The sequence below is a fragment of the Elaeis guineensis genome, chromosome 8, assembly GCF_000442705.2.
Source record: "Elaeis guineensis isolate ETL-2024a chromosome 8, EG11, whole genome shotgun sequence".
NCBI classification, from domain to species: Eukaryota; Viridiplantae; Streptophyta; class Magnoliopsida; order Arecales; family Arecaceae; genus Elaeis; species Elaeis guineensis.
In genome coordinates, this window is record NC_026000.2 from 4,137,604 (window position 1) to 4,154,978 (window position 17,375).

General features: G+C 35.3%; 1 protein-coding gene across 4 annotated transcripts; it reads left to right on the forward strand.

Annotated features, from left to right (window-relative positions):
• The first annotated feature begins 86 nt into the window (after window positions 1-86).
• Window positions 87-5,452, forward strand: LOC140859661 (uncharacterized). Of its 4 annotated transcripts, none has more exons than XM_073261830.1 (3): window positions 87-1,286; window positions 4,011-4,092; window positions 5,210-5,452. In XM_073261830.1, exon 1 carries the CDS (start codon window positions 180-182, stop codon window positions 1,218-1,220), a length of 1,041 nt encoding a protein of 346 aa, XP_073117931.1. In that variant the 5' UTR covers window positions 87-179; the 3' UTR covers window positions 1,221-1,286; window positions 4,011-4,092; window positions 5,210-5,452. The 4 variants fall into 4 exon arrangements, with proteins under 4 accessions (XP_073117931.1, XP_073117933.1, XP_073117934.1 ...); XM_073261832.1 differs by having other exon boundaries at window positions 87-1,279; XM_073261833.1 differs by lacking the exon at window positions 4,011-4,092 and having other exon boundaries at window positions 87-1,279.
• Window positions 5,453-17,375: the final 11,923 nt, after the last annotated feature.

Sequence of the window (17,375 nt, forward strand, 5' to 3'; positions counted from 1 at the left end):
TGACCGTTGCGCGTGCCTCCACGCGCTTAAAGTAGTTTTATATGACATCCGTATCCGATAACCAACGAAGGGCTCTTTCGAGAGGGTGCGCTGTCGATAAATACCTCCTGCTCTGCGTCCGAAAGCTCGCTCTGAAATCTTCTCTGCACCGATAAAGAGGGGAAATAGAAACCCTAGAAATGGAGTCCAAGAAAAAGCTCCGGGTTTTCGTCCGATGCCGCGACCTCGGTCTCTCCACCCGAGCCCTGACCCTAGCCCCCGATCTCACCCTCCGCCGCCTCAAGCTCTCCTTCCTCCCCCAATCCCTCCTTTCCCAAACCCTAACTCTTGATTCCCTTTACTTCTGTCTCAACGGTAAGCCCCTACCAGACTCATCCTCCCTCGCGGCCGCTGGTATCCCCAATTCTTCCGCCCTCACCCTCCGCCTGCGCCTCCGCGGCGGCGGCGGCGATGGCGGCGCCACCGGGGCCGAGTCTCGCGACTGCTACCTCAACATGTACGCCACCAAGAAGCCCGACAAGGTGGATCCGAACGAGACCCGGCTCTCCAAATGGACCACCTGCGCCCTGTCCGCTGAGCCTCTCGTTCCCCCGTGTGTGATCGACCGTCTGGGCAACCTCTTCAACAAGGAGCCGCTTGTTGAGGCCCTCCTCCACAAGAAGCTTCCCAAGGAGTTCAGCCACATCCGGGGATTGAAGGACATGATCCCAATCCATCTCACCCCGATCCCCAGTGCTGCCGATTCCGAGACCAAGTTTCAGTGCCCGATCACCGGTCAAGAGTTCAATGGGAAATATGGATTCCTGGTGATCCGTGGATGCGGGCACGTTTTGAGTGTCAAGGCATTGAAAGAGGTCGAGTCATCGACTTGCTTGGTTTGTCATAAAGAGTTCTCGAATATGGATAAGATTGTGATTAATGGAAGCGCGGAGGAAGTCAGAGCGCTAAGGGAGATGATGGAGGAGGAGAGGGGGCGGCTGAAGGGGAGGAAGGAGAAGAAGGTGGGTACATGTCTGAGTGGTACAAAGCATGCCATTAATGAGAAAGATGGTACTTTGGATGACCGGAAGAAGGATGGGGGTGGTAAAAGGTTCAAGGCAGTGGATATGATGCCAGCCCATGCTACGAAGGAAGTATATGCATCTATCTTCACGTCATCAAAGAAATTTGATTTCCAGGAGACGTTTACTTGCAGGTCGCTCCCGCTTGGGAGGAACTGATGGGGAAGGATGTGGTGGACAGAGAGGAGCATCCTGTTTTATCATACCGTTTCATGGAGGTTTGAGGTTGCTTCTTACTCGTTGTGTAATATGCTTGGTGTATTTTTTTTTTTTAGAAAAAAGAAATTGCCATGGAGAACTCTTTTAGAGCAGTTGACTTATCAAGTTTGTGCTTCTTCATGTGCTGAATATTAAGGAGGTGCTACCAAATTTATTGTATAGATATTGTTTTAATGCATTTGATCATCATGCTGCTTAGAATGGAGGGGGTTTGAGCTCCTTCTTCTGTATATGGATCATATATTCTCTTGCGGCGCCCCCCCCACCCCCAAACCATTCTTTTCACACTCACTCACTCACATAAGCTATGTAAACATTTTTCTTGGTTAAATGAGCTAACCATACATGAGTCTGCCATAAATTAATTTGTTTTAGGTGTGTGAGTGTGCACTTTGAAGCTGACTATTGAGCATGCCCGACCTACCAACCTAAGTCGTCCCAATGTTATTAAGGTGCTCGCCTAGGCGCACCTAGGTGCTCAAGCAAGGCGCCCTTGGTTGAAAGCGCCTCAGCCTCCTTTAGGCGAGGCGCCTTCAACCAAGCGAGCGCTTTTGCTGCCTAGGCACTCGCCTTTGGCGTCCAATTAAAATTGATTTTGTTCTCCTGGCTGTTTAGCTTCCAATTTAAGAGGATGATTTGATGTTTGGTGATGATGATGACTTGACATGGGGTGCAGTAGCTAGGGCAGTAGGTGTTGGAGAAGGAAGAAAAAATACCAGATTGCAAGTAAGGTCAAGAACAGCAGTAGCTTCAACTTCACATTCAGAGCCACGAAACTAAAATCATGAAGAGATTAGTTCTAGTTCAGAAGAAGAGATTGAGGAGAACGTAGAGAATGACCTATTTGATGATGGAGGAGATGATCATTATGACAACTTAGGCATAGAATCTGATGAAGACTTTTAGTTTTAGACTTTTAGAATGGAACAATAGGCTGCCCTGTGTAAGTAGTGGAGAAAACAAAAAACTTAGAAAAGTTTTAGTCTTTTGGGTATGGTGTTTAGACAAAAAATCTGATGAAGACCTTTAATTTTGGATTAGATCATTTGAACAATAGGTGGTAATGAAGACTTATAGTTTTAAAAAAGACTATATTTATTTCTTTTTTTTTTTCCTAAAAAAATGGCGTTGGACTTCAATCAGGCACTCGCTTTTTCAGCGCTTAGCGCCTTGAGGGCGCCTGGCGCCCTTAGCAACCTTGAGTCGTCCTTTAATCTAGTGATCACCCATAACCTGCAGTCTGTGAACCTGGCATTTATCAGTCGCAGAGCTACTGCAAACTGCCCTCTTGGTCTCTAAAATCAAGTTCATTCTACCTGTTTTGAAATCTGAACTATTTTTTATTAATCCTTCTTCCTGCATTAATCTAGGTTTCTCCTTTGCATTACTTTGCCACTTATCCAAGTTCTTTTTGTGCATCATATACAAATCATTGGAGATAAATTTTTTTCCGCCTTAGTTGCAATGCATGAGATCATATAGGATTACGTTTAGGGCACTTATAGCAAGTATTGTAAATGCTGATGTCTAGCTGTTTCATCTTCAATTGATTTATCAAGGGTAGTTGAATAAGTATTTATATTGATATTGTCTTTTTTTAATGGGAAACATGCAACATAACTAGTGGGGTGTTTTTTGACGCTTCTTTTTCATGCATACAATCGCAAGCCTTGATTATATTGTTTTGCTGAGCCATATTAGGACTCACTGTGTTTTTTTAAGGTGTGGAATGCTTATGATTGTAAGGCATCCAAGTGACCTTTAGTTCTTTGTTAAGTCAGATGCACTTCAGAGTGCCGTGTCTTTGGTTTTTGTGTTTTGAGTATCTTCATATGCATATATTTGTGTTTTTTGAGTTTTAGAATTTGGGAATGCATTGTTTGAATGTTGGTTATTTTCATGTATCCTTAGCTGGAGAATTTTGCAAAAATGTTCTTTTTTGTCCCTATACTTTTCATCGATTCGCTAATTCTATGTTTAAGATGCTTATCACAAAATAGTGAATCAAGGTGAGATGGTGTGCACAAGTTCTTGTATTTCTAAGGTGCATGAAAGGTTTAACAGGATGGTGTGACAATTCTATAAGATGATTGAGTTTTTATGGAGATATTTTGACTATATGGAGCAAAGAATTTGATGAAATAAACAAAACAAGGAGAAGGATATCTTCTTGTTCTTGTTTTTGTAATCCATCTTCTCTTTGTTTAGAGTGGCCTTAAGATTCATCATTTGCTGGGAAGCCTTGAACGGATGCATCCATTGGCATCCCAATATTATCATCATTAGTGATATTTGACATTGATATGTTGAGAAAAGTATCTATATCAATGTTCTGACAGTCATTTCCAGGACTATGAAGATATCTCAACTTTGTAAGGAAACACTCTTAAGTTGTTGAAGATCCTTAAGGATGTTCACATTTAGCAAACCTTAAAAGTAAAGCTCTTGTCAAAAAATCATTATAAATACCTTGTCTTAAGATGATTGAAGATAGTCTGTTATATTTTATTTTTTTCTCTTTTAGTTCTCAGCATCTGTTATGTAAGATCCAACTATGTGTTTGAACGGAAAAAAAAAGTATGGCATATGAGGCTGCACATAGTGCTACATTTTTTTAGCTTGTTCATGGGAAATAATTGGGAGAATTCTGATGTGATTCAGTTGAGAGGCTGCTTGGTCTTTATTCCTTGTTTTTTTTCCTATGGGATCATGTCATTTTTGTTTGTGCAGTTTATAAGGTGAGCTTAATTTGGTGGAAGCATCTGATACTGATGTTCTTCCTGCAGATCCTGGCAATATGTATGGGTCAGATGTAAGTAATTTCTTTGTATTCTCCATCACTTGGTTGGACCACAAATCTTGACTTTAGGAAGGAGTAGGAATTTCACTTTAAAAACTGAAGGGCCAAAAAGAGCTTATTTAGGATTATACTATATTTGAAATTCAGAACCAAGTTATAGGTTTGTTTTGGTGCCTATTATTTTTAACCATGCGGTTGAGGAATTCGGGATTGAATTATTGGACTGTTGATGACTTTGAGGAACTTTAAAATCATCACCCCACTTTTTTTCTTTTGTAACCAAGGCATGAAGGACGAAACATTTTTTTAACCAAAATACAAGACAGACTACAAATCTGATGGCAAACATGTCCAACTGTATCCCAAGCCATACATATATTTTTTGATGACCGGTGAACTTACAAAATTTTTCAGGCTAAAGGTTATGTTTTAGTTTATATTATATTTCCCTTCCCTTGAAAATTTGTTTTTTTATTTCTGTTACTTTAATATTGATAAGATTTTGGTATGAGAGGTGTGTTGCTGCAGTTTTATTGGTCAGAGGTGTATATACCGTGTCTCTCTGCCTTTTATTCGTTTTCATAGCCATATCAAAGCACCATTGCTTGTGATAGATCAACGCATTCCCTAGTTCTCATATATGTGAAAAAAGATTTTTTGTCCTCTCGTTATGCAACTCCTTGTGTCTTCAGTTCTGGAATTCATTCTTTTGCAAAGAAAACCGACATTGTTATTGAGTTAATGAATTGATGACTTTCTTTTGTGCTTTTTTCCCCCAAAAACTTAACGTTGTAGCTGACAATTACCTGTGTATCTTATGCTTCACATCTTCGATGCACCTTGATAGTTGCATGACAGTGCATGTGGTGGTCGCCCAAGTTCCTTGATCAGGTTGCTATGCTTAGAGAGGCAGCCCTTTTTATGACCAGCCTTACTGTCATTTTCCATCATGCATTTTCTCTGTTTGATTTATTCTTGTTAAATTGTGATTGAATCTGAGTGAAGATTGAGTCAACCGGCAACGTCTACAGCATTTTATTATGTAAAATTCTAAACAGTTGGTAAGGAGTATTTAGCAATCTATATTAGTCATTGAAATGTGTTTCTGTCCTTACTTTTTTTGTGCCAGTGATTGTTCTCTCTATCTGAAGTAGAAAATGGATGTGACAAGTGGAAGTTGACTAAGGTGTACCGACTTGATGATACTCCTGGCAAGTGGAAGTTGTTTTTTTGTGAAGAGAAAGTTGATGAACAACCTTTCTTTTTTGCCTTCTTTGTACCGTTTGAGATAATTCTGTTGTTCCTGTATGACAGTCTACTGATATCCTAAAATTTAAACGGTCTTAAACTATGAAAATTAGAATTTGAAGAATCCTCTGATATTTGCTCGTTGGAGTGCTTGGTTTCTTATTCCATCTTGGGAATCACTTGATATATCCAATTTTATTACTTCTAATAGGGAAGCTAGTTGCTGCTCTTATGATACCTGAGTTGCTTTCCTTGAAAGCTTTTAAGTGGACAGGTACGGATGCTGAGAGGTCATTGAAGTCTTTGCAAGGATGTAGCACCATGATTTGCAAGATAATGCTCTGGTTCCATATTAGAGACTCTTTTAAGGTTTGTGAGACGTGATTTGAGGGAGTAAAAAACTCTTTAAAATAAGGATATCCCGTATCGGCCTTCGAACTAATCCAGGATATCACTGTAGCAGCATGCCCTTCTGTCCAAATACATTTTAGAGTTTGGAAATGACCATTTTTACAAGAAATTTTGCCCTATACTGCATGCACCGTATGGTCGTGCATGCAGCCACTTATGGCTGCTCGTTGTTGTGGGCTCAATCAAGCATTCATCTTATTGCACTACTCTAGGAATGAGGCGTTGTAATTACGTATGTGCATGGCCACGTGGTGTATGTAATGTAGGGTATAAGATTCAGCTATTGGCACTGACAGGTGATGGTAAGGATGTGCACTCCTTTCACTTTAAACAATAGAATACTCCTCTTCACCCATTTGCCAATGTTTGACTGGATGAAACTTCAACTGATTATATCATATGCAAGAATAATTATTGAATTGATGAGTCCATACTCTCCAACTATTTTTAGATTTATATGGTCGACGGTTGCATGTATCAGTATCACTTAGCAAAATATTTTTTCTGGGGTCATAGTCATGGTTGGTCGTTCCCAAGTGAGGTAGCTCCATGCTGCTTTCCACACGGTTCCGACGGGACCATGGACTAGTTTGTCTGAATGAAGAACGCATCCAAGAGTTTCAAGGTCGCAACCCAGTTTAGCGTGGCGGCGTAAGGTCATCTTCCAGCTTGCCGGGATTGATCAATTCATCGCCATTTAAGTGCCTTCTCGGATCCATCCCCACCCATCGTTTTCTCCGAGCTACTTCCTGGAAATCTGCTCACCGTCTCCATGCTTATTACCTCCTCGTATGTTTGATCTTTTCTTTCCATTTAAATTAAGATTTAAGTCTCCGACTCGTTTTTTAACGACTTGTATGTTGTCTAACATGCACGCTTTATCTTGCTAGAAAACTCAGCACCTTTAACCGGGAGGAATTGGAGAAATTGCGGTGACCCATCTTTTTGCCATACTATGAAGCCAACAGGTATGTTATAAACAGGTAGAACTCGGGTCTCAGAATTTTGATTCTGAAGCAATTTCTTGAGAACATTGACTTGTGCTGCAACACAACTCTGGGGCTGCCATTTCTGTCCGGTCAAAAATACCAAAATTTGAACTTTGACCCAACCAATTTGTCAGTCCTGGTTATTACAAGTGCACTTTTGACAGTGCAATTTCATAGGGTTAATGATCACCGGGAAAGTTAACCGTTAAGCTCACTGCGGTGACGAGAAGCAAGTCGATCATGCTACGGCTTCTGTAGCCCAACTGGTGCTTTCCGTTGCCAAATTTGTCCCCCAATCCTCCCCGCTCGGTCTAAAGCGTGGACCGGGTCGAACTTGCAACTCGAAGCGGTTCGGCCTCATAGGAGTACTTGTTTCAGGTACGAGACGAGCCCTTCTCCCACCACCACACAAATCACACCAGAATCTATCTTTTGCATCCGGAGTCGTGCATCTCCTCTAGACACGCCTGCCCATTCTCTCCACAGGATTCCTCGCTATTTTTTTGAATTCTTTATCTAATTAATAAAAAAAAATATTTAATTTATTTATCAGATTGATGCAAAAGGAATGAAACGCTATTTTGAATGGCATTTTATCATTGCCACTCACCCATTTTTTTCTCCATTCGACGTCAAAAAAAAAAAGCCATATTATTTGATGATTTTAATTTTTTTCAAACGAAAAATATAAAAAAAATAAAAAATAAAATTTTAAATTTATAAAAAAATAAAAATTATAATTTTGATAAAAATAAATTTATCATTTCACATTAGTATTCCCATTTCAAATTATCTTTTTAAAAAAATATCTGAAAAAAATTATTGTAAAAAAATAAAAAATACCATAAAAAAGAATTGAAAAAAAATAAAAATTATAATTTTAAATTTTAAAAAAATAAAAATTTTAATTTTAATTCAATAAAAATCATCATTTCAAATTACAATCTCCTTTTCAAATTAATTCTTAAAAAATCATAAAAGAAGGAAAAAATAAGAAAAAAATGAGAAAAAAATAAAAATTATAATTTTGAATGAATTTTAAAAAATAAAAATTTTAATTTTAATTCAAATAAAAAAGATAATTTTAAATTATTTTTTCATTTAAAATTAATTTTTAAAAAAAATATCTACAAAAAATCTTAAAAAATTTAAAAAATAAAAAATATCATAAAAAAGAAAAAATGAGAAAAAAATAAAAATTATAATTTTGAATTTAAAAAAATAAAAATTTTAATTTTAATTCAAATAAAAAATATCATTTCAAATTATTTTTTATATTTTAAATTAATTTTTAAGAAAAAAGATGTTCAAAAAAATAAAAAATTAAAAAAAATAAAAAGTACCATAAAAAGTTAAAAATCTAAAAAAATGAGAAAAAAATAAAAAATATAATTTTAAATTTAAAAAAGAATAAAATTTTTAATTTTAATTAAAATAAAAAACATCATTTCAAATTACTTTTTCCATTTCAAATTAATTTATTTAAAAAATATTTCAAATAAAAAAAATACCTAAAAAATTTCATAAAAACAGAAAAATTGGTAAAAATGGGAAAAAATTAAAATTTTAAATTATAAAAAATTAAAATTTAAATTTAAATTCAATAAAAATAAAAGAAAAAAATGCCATAAAAAAAGTGAAAAAAAAGAAAAAATGTGAAAAAAATAAAAAATTAAAATTAAAATTTTTAAAAAATAAAAATTTTAACCTTAATTCAAATAAAAAATATCATTTCAAATTAATTTCCTCATTTCAAATTATTTTTTTTTTAAAATTTGAAAAAAAATTGGTGTAAAAAAAAATAACATAAAAAAAGGGAAAAGAATTGAATTGAAAAAAATAAAAATTCTAATTCTAATTCAAAAATAAAAATTATAATTTTGAATTTAAAAAAATAAAAATTATAATTTTGAATTTAAAAAAATAAAAATTCTAATTATAATTTAAATAAAAAATGGTAAAAAAATAATAATTGTAATTATAAATTTTAAAAAAAATTAAATTTAATTCAAATAAAAAATTATCATTTCAAATTACTATCTTCATTTTAAATTAAATTTATTTATTAAAAAATTACATAAAAATAACTAAAGAAAATTAAAAAAATTAAAAAAATCATAAGAAAAAGGAAAAAAAATAGAAGAAAATGCCATTTCTTTTGACATTTTTGAAGCATAAAATCTAAAAAAAAAATCTCTCTCCCTCTTTTCCGACGTTTTCTCCTCTTCGGCGGCATGGCGGCGAGCTCCCAGCGACGGTGAGCTCCCTCCTCTCTCTCTTTTCTCTTCCTCTCTCTCTCCCTCTTCCTCTCTCTCTCCCTCTTTTTCCTTGGCCGTCGACGATAGAAGGCCGGTGGTGGGCCTGTGTGCCCCGACGGCGGCCCCCCACGGTGGGCCCCAGCCCTCCCCTTCCCTTGGCCGACCCCCTCCTCTCCCTCTTCCTTTCTCTCTCCCTCTTCCTCTCTCTCTCCCTCTTTTTTCTTGGTCGCTGGTGACAGACGGCTGGTGGCGGGCCCGCGTGCCCCGACGGCGGCCCCCTGCGACGGGCCCCGGCCCTCCCCTTCCCTTGGCCGGCCCCCTCTTCTCTCCCTCTTCCTCTCTTTCACCCTCTTCTCTCCCTCTTCCTCTCTCTCTCTCTCCCTCTTTTTCCTTGACCGCCGGCGACAGAGGACCGGCGGCGGGCCCACGCGGCCCTCCGGTGGCGGGCCCGTGCGGCCCTCCGGCATCCTTCTATTTCGATCTGCAGTGACGGGCCCCGGCGATGGGCCGCGGCGGCAGGCCCCGACGACGCCCCCCCGACGGCGGCCGGCCCTGCGGGGGCCCGACGGCCCCCGATGGCGGCCCCGCGGTGGCTCTCCGATGGTGGGCCCATGCGGCCCTACGGTGCCTTTCTATTTCGATCTTTTTATTTTTTATTTTTATCTCATTAGATTCAGATTTATTTTAAAATTTGATTTGATCATAATTTAAAAATTTTAAAATATATTGTAGAGTAATTATATCTTAGTTCTAATTGATGACGATGAAAATGTCGAAGAAATGCTGACCTTTCTCTTGAAATATTCAGAATGTCGATTTTTAGAATTATATATTGAAAAGGAAGATGTACCGAGCTTTGGATACTATAGTCGGCTTTTAACTCAAGCGAACAATAATGTTGGGCCTTCTTCACCTTTCGTAACTCCTATGGTGCAAACCGATAATGTTAAAGCCGTATTTGCAGAACAATATTCCACTACTGTCGGCCCTAGTTGTCCAATTATTCAGAGTCCTATGGTGACTTCTCCTGTGTCTTCTGCTATGGTGAGTTCTCCTTTGCTAGAAGTAGTAGTAAGTGCGGGAGACGACCCTTATATAGGGAATGATGACTGGATAGTCGGTGGAATAAATTCTGATAATCTAGACTTTGAGTCAGATAAAAGCGAAGATGAAGACTGTTGGATGGATGAGGACAGTAACAGTAATGATGATGATGGTGAAGATGAGAATGATGATGAAGATGTTCAGACTAATATTAATGTGGGAGAACCTCAATCTCGTTTGCACGAACGCCCATAATTTTTTAACGATAAAAATTTAGATGATGGTGGTTGTGTTAGTGCTAGTCGAAGATTGAACTCTGACTATCAGTTTTGAGATTCCTCGATGACTGAATTTTCTAAAGGTCTAATGTTTGAGAGTAAAGATTATGTAAGGAGAGCTGTTGATCTTTATTACATTATGAAGCATCGGACATACAATATAGTTCAGTCGCATTTAAAATTATGGTCCGTACGATGCGCATCATCAGATAATGTTTAAAATTGTAAATGAAGGCTTCGTGTTGCATTGTTGAAAAAATATGGATATTTTCAAATTACAAAATATGAGGGTCCTCACACTTATTTGTTTACGGGTTGAGTCGAGACCACAAATATGTCAGTGGAAGGATGATTGGCACACTAGTCCGACATATTGTTGAAAAAGATCTCAGTATTAAAGTTGAAGCTATTATGGCAACCGTTAATGATCAATTTCAATATACAGTGTCATACAGAAAAGCATGGTGTGGAAAGCAGAAGGCATTGGTTGTTATTTATGGAGAATGGGAGCCGTCTTATACTAAATTACCCTATTATATGGCTGCACTTCAACATGCAAATCCCAGTACAATTGTTTTATGAAATTTTTTTCAAACTGTGAATTTCAATGTCTGACTTTTAAATTATATTTTTTGGACTTTCAAACCATCTATCCAGGGTTTTACGCACTGCTATCCTGTAATCAGCATTGATGGTACATATTTGTATGGAAAGTTTAAAGGTAAGATATTAATTGCAACAAAAATTGATGCAGAGAATGGGATATTTTCATTAGCATATACAATTATGGATGAGGAGACGACTGCAAGTTGGAGTTAGTTTCTTTTCTAGCTCAGAACACATATCATCAAAGATAGAAATGAAAAATACTTAATTTCTGACAGGCATCCAGGTATATTAAATGCCATCGTAGATGAGTCTATTGGATGGAGTCTACCACGTACCTATCATCGATACTGCTTAAAATATATCTGCAGTAATTTCAACACTCATTTTAATAATATGCAGCTGAAAAGAGCAGTATGGCAAGCAGGAAGTACTCATCAAGTTTGCAAGTTCGACTTTATCATGGGTAGGATCAGAACAGTGAATGAAGAGGCTTGGAGCTGGTTGTCTGAGATAGAAAAAGAGAAGTGGGCATTGGCACATGATGATGGCATGCGCTATAATATCTTAACTATAAATTTGTCGAAGATTTTTAACAGTGTTTTACGAGGAGCTAGAAATGTGTCAATTACAGCTTGTGTTCAAATGACATTTTATCATCTTGTGAAATACTTCAATATGAGGCATGCCCAAGCTTTGAGATATGTAGAAGAGAATCCAAATAATCTTTTTACTCCTCATGTTGCAATTAAGATTGCTGAAGATCAAGTTAAACCTAACCAGTACCGAATAACAGCATTCAACCTTCAAAGAGATATATATGAAGTGCTTATGAGGAGAGTAAGCACAGGGTTACGAGGTAGAGAAAATTTTCATACTGTTACTTTAGCTGAAAGAAAATATTCTTGTGGAAAGTGGTGCATGTATAAATATCCATGTTCCCACGTTTTAGCTGTGTCAAAAAATTACTGTATATTTTAGTGATTTTGTGGATGATGCATATACAATTACAGCATATATGAATGCTTGGAGCAGTGACTTTAATCCATTACCACATGAAGATTATTGGATGCATACACGTATGTTCAAATATATTCCTGATCATCATCGTTTGAGATCCAAACAGAAAAGTAGATCAAAGTCAACAAGACTACGAAATAAGATGGATGATAGGCAAATAAGAAGTAAGAACCACTGTGGCATTTGTAAGGAACAGGGTCATGACCACCGCCGCTATCTTAGGATACTTCAACACACTTCAACTTCAAGCAGTGAAAGAAATTAAAGACTCTGAAGATATATTTTCATCATTATTTTATGTATTTCTGTAATATTGTATTTGAATATACGTGTTTAATATCCTGAGATGAATTGAATTTTATGTTTAAGTTGTATTGTATGATAATATTGTGTTTAAAATATATTTTTCATAAAATGAATGACTATCATATTTCTTATTTTTTAATACACTTGTGATAATATCATTATTTTAGATTCATTAGTGTATTATGGCTTACGATCTGCGGTGTTTCGATCTTCGAGACAGCAGTATTCTTACATTGCAGAAGTACCATCGATCACAGACTATTTTAGATGGCGGCGTAAGTATTCCAATCTTATTTACTATTTAAATTTTTTTAAAAAAAATCATATACATTATCTAATTATTATATTTTATTACAGGAGCTCAGACACCTTCATCTACGATGATCCGATGCTAACTTCTGGAGGACAGAGGACATCCCACATAGAGTATGGATTATTTACGATATCTTGGATTTTATGAAGTATATCAGATTGATCGTATACATATGGACATTGGTCTTATTACTGCTTTGCTTGAGAGATGGCATTCAGAGACACACACATTTCATCTTCTATTTGGTGAGGCGACCATCACTTTACAGGATGTCAGCATTTTTATTGGACTACCAGTTGATAGCGATCCAGTTATCAGAGTTGATCCCACGCTTACCATTTCGGAGTGACAGACTTTGTGCTTGCGATTGCTAGGATTTGAGTTCGATGCACACTTTTCGATCATTCACGACTTAGTATTGAGTATTTGGATGATCGTTATCGATATTTTCATATTGCGGATGATGCACCAGAGGAGATGGTGCAGCAGTATGTTAGGAGTCAGATGCTGCGGTTGTTAGGTGGTGTTCTGTTATCCGATACTTCATCGAATAAGATGAAGTTGATGTTTTTGCCATTATTAGAGGATTTAGACTTCGCTCATAGACTCAGTTGGGACAGTGCAGTACTAGCTTGTCTGTACAGAGCTATGTGTCGGAGTTTCTATGCTGATCAGAGCGAGATTGATGGTTATCTTGTATTATTATAGGTATGTGAATTAAAAATTTTTATTTTTAATATTCAATTATATTCCAAACATTGGGTATATCATGTATGATTTTTTTAAAATTTGCAGATTTGGGTATGGGAGTGTATGCCGACTATCAGTCCATTACGATGACAGTTGCTCGTGATGCCATCAGAGCAGTATGATCCTAATGTTCCATTCAGACTAAATGGACCATTAGAATATAGGTATAAAAATATTATTTTTTTATTTGAAACTTATTATTTTAAATTTGATAAAATTTATTTAACATGAGTAGATTGTGAAACAGATGGAACGTTGCATTCAATGTTCATCACGTATCGATGAGAGACATGGGTTTATAGGTGCCAGTTGGATACATTAGTTGATACATATAGATGAATAAATTTTAAATTTTTTATAAATATTATTTTACAGTATTCATAATCTATTAAAATTTTAGCTTACTAATTTTTTTTATTTTAACTCTATTAGTTTTTGTGGAAGCCATATACAGATGAGATATTGGCTATATTACCGCAGATGTGTACAGTTGGATATGACATATGAACTGCTAGGGTACCACTTATTTATTTTGATGTAGTAGAGTGGCATCTTTTCGATCGTGTCCTACGGTAGTTTGGTCAGATTCAGGACATCCCAGAGCAGTTTGATACCACCCAGGGACTTCATCGTATTGATCGACGAGAGAGAGCTCATATTGATTGGCGTATCAGACATGTAGAGTACATCGATATTTGAGATGCACGTCGAGATCACATTGTTCATGATGATCCCATTTTGAGAGGCTGTCATATATCGATGACTACATGACTTGATTTTTTAGCATTACAGTGCGAGTCATTGGACAACCTCGGTATGTAGTTTCCGGATACGAGGATGAGAGTTCTGCTGTGCGTCTTTTGGTAAGACTACGAAAATTAGTTTATGTTGTTTGTGTTATATTTTTATTTTATATTTTATAGTATCTTGACTGTTTTATTTTTATTTTGTAGACTGATTCTATGTCGGGTCTTATGTTGGACGCTCGTCGTACTTTATCTACGACTGATGAGGACGAACGGATTAGGATATTGCGTGAGATAGAGAGAACAAGTTTCGAAATATTGGTGGTGATTGGTGTTGATCCATATAGCTGTACGCCTTGGTATGGAGCAGCCGATGCGCCAGATATGAGATATACGCCATCACCATATGTTTCACATATGCTATCATCGCATATTCTGCAGATGTCATCACTAGATGCTGCACAGATGCCACCGCCTTTTGATCCACAGATGGTAGCACCTTCTTCTTCCTACATCCTCCAGATGATATCATCGGATATCAGTTGGCCACATGAGTATGATACTTTCTTTTCAGGCCCATCCGTGTATCCAAATGAGAGGGTTGAGCGGATCGCTCAGTCCGTAGATGATCCGACAGCATCAGTTATTCCTGAGCAGCATGACCAGCAGACCTCCTCTACTAATATAGGGGAGGAGCCATCACAGCAGGAGCAGGAGAAACCGTTAAGAACCTTCCTAAGAAGGTCCAAGCGATCACGGACACCACGACGTCCTTGTGGGACTAAGCCTTTTTTAGATTTGTACTTAGTATTTTTGAAACTTTTATTGTACTATTTTTTGTATGCTTGATATTTTTATTCTATTTAATATTATTAATTATTAATTTTATTTTATATTATTTAATTTCAAATGATCAGATATTATGCTTTGTGGATATGGATACACATACTCCAATGTGTCTCAGAACATTAGGAGAGAAAAAGTTATGCTAAAAGGGCTATAAAACTTATAACGTAAATAATAATAATATATCGGATAATTTAATTATGAGATGAATTGGACCGCACTGGTATATCTCGATCTGGTACGAGCACGAACAGCTACGTACGGTGCGGTATGGAAAAAAAATTAATTAATTTGAAATAGAGAAAGTAATTTAAAATGATATTTATTATTTGAATTAAAATTAATTTTTTTTTTAAAATTTAAAATTATAATTTTTATTTTTTTCTCATTTTTTTTCTCATTTTTATGATATTTTTTATTTTTTTAATTTTTTAAGATTTTTTGAGATATTTTCTTAAAAAAATTAAATTTAAATGGGAACAATAATTTGAATATATATTTTTTATTTGAATTAATATTTGAATTTTTATTTTTCAAAATTTAAAAATATAATTTTTATTTTTTTTTCATTTTTTTTATTTTTTTGTCTGGAATATTTTTTTAAAAAATAATTTAAAATGAAGAATGTAATTTGAAATGGTATTTTTTATTTTAATTAAAAATTAAAATTTTATTTTTTTAAAATTAAAAATTATAATTTTTATTTTTTTTCTTATTTTTAAAATATTTTACTTTTTTATGGTACTTTTTTTAATTTTTTATTTTTTTGACATATTTTTTTAAAAAATTAATTTGAAATGGGGAAAGTAATTTGAAATGATGAATTTTATTTGAATTAAAATTAAAATTTTTATTTTTTTAAATTTAAAATTATAATTTTTATTTTTTTCTTATTTTTTTCTCATGTTTTATGATATTTTTTCTTTTTTATTTTTTAAGATTTCTTTTTGAGATATTTTTTTAAAGAAATTAATTTTAAATTAAAAAAATAATTTAAAATTATCTTTTTTATTTGAATTAAAATTAAAATTTTTATTCTTTAAAATTTATTCAAAATTATAATTTTTATTTTTTATTTTTTATGATATTTTTTTAAAAAATTAATTTGAAAAGGAGATTGTAATTTGAAATGATGATTTTTATTTGAATTAAAATTAAAATTTTTATTTTTTTAAAAATTTAGAATTATAATTTTTATTTCTTTTCAATTTTTTTATGGTATTTTTAATTTTTTTACATCAATTTTTTTAGATATTTTTTTAAAAAGATAATTTGAAATAGAGATGCTAATTTTAAATGATAATTTTTTATTTTTATCAAAATTAAAATTTTTATTTTTTATAAATTTAAAATTTTTATTTTTATTTTTTACTATTTTTTTCTTTTTTTTGAAAAAAAAATTAAAATCATCAAATAATATGATATTTTTAAAAATACCATTCCTAATAGTGTTTTTAAAAACATTATTCCAAATGATGTTTTTAAAAATATCATTTCAAATGATGTTTTTAAAAATATCATTTCAAATGATGTTTTTAAAAATATCATATTATTTGATAATTTTATTTTTTTATTTTTTACAACGTCTACGTGAAAAATGAGGGATGACGAGCGATGATAAAACATCATTCAAAATAATATTTTATTATTTTTACATCAATCTGATTAATAAATTAAAAAAATTATTTATATAAATAAATTTTTTTTACATTAATTAGAAAAAAATATTTTCGTTTTTTAGTCGCTACGTGGCAAGTATCCATCCGCTGGATGTTTTGTGAGAAGGGTTGGGTCCGTCTTTGACGTCGTGCAGGCTCCACTACCCAGCTGCGTGTTGCCACCAACTTTCCAAGAGTGGGCCCACGCTGTCGGACAATTCCACAGCCCATTAGCAGCTTTAGTCCTTCAAACCTGCCGTCCATTTCGGTGTTCCCACTTCCCATCTGCCGATGACTCGTGTCCATCCTGATATCCCGCATCCTGCTGTGCTCCTTATCTTGACGGCTTAAAAATTTCAAACTTGTGAAAACCGTTTTCTGGCCCCAACGCCACGGTCCATAACAGACCTCATCACCATCACCATCACCATCACCACCACCCGCCTTCAATCGGAGAAAGATTAAAAAAAAAAAATCAAAACTAAAACCAATAAAAAGAAACCACTCACCGCCAATAAACGACACGCGTTCCACCGGGCCCCACCATTAGTCATTTGCTCCTTCTCTGTTCCTACCGGTGGAGGCTTGAGAAACCACGTCAACACGCGTCATCTGACGATTGGCCTAGTGTCCTATCTTAGCCATTGAAAATAGAACACGTGGAAGAAGTTCGGACATGGGCGTTGCTGACAGGGCAGGGGAAGTAGAGGGGGTCGTACTTTTTATCCTCATCTTCTCCTTCCCGATCCTTTTTTTCTTTCTCCGCCAGCGAGAGACCCTCTCCCCTTCCGCCGCGACGCGATGATGGGAGTGAGGCGAACA

Bases quoted from the DNA above. Each gene is read 5' to 3' on its own strand.
- LOC140859661 (XM_073261830.1), top strand. From the start codon at position 180: ATGGAGTCCAAGAAAAAGCTCCGGGTTTTCGTCCGATGCCGCGACCTC.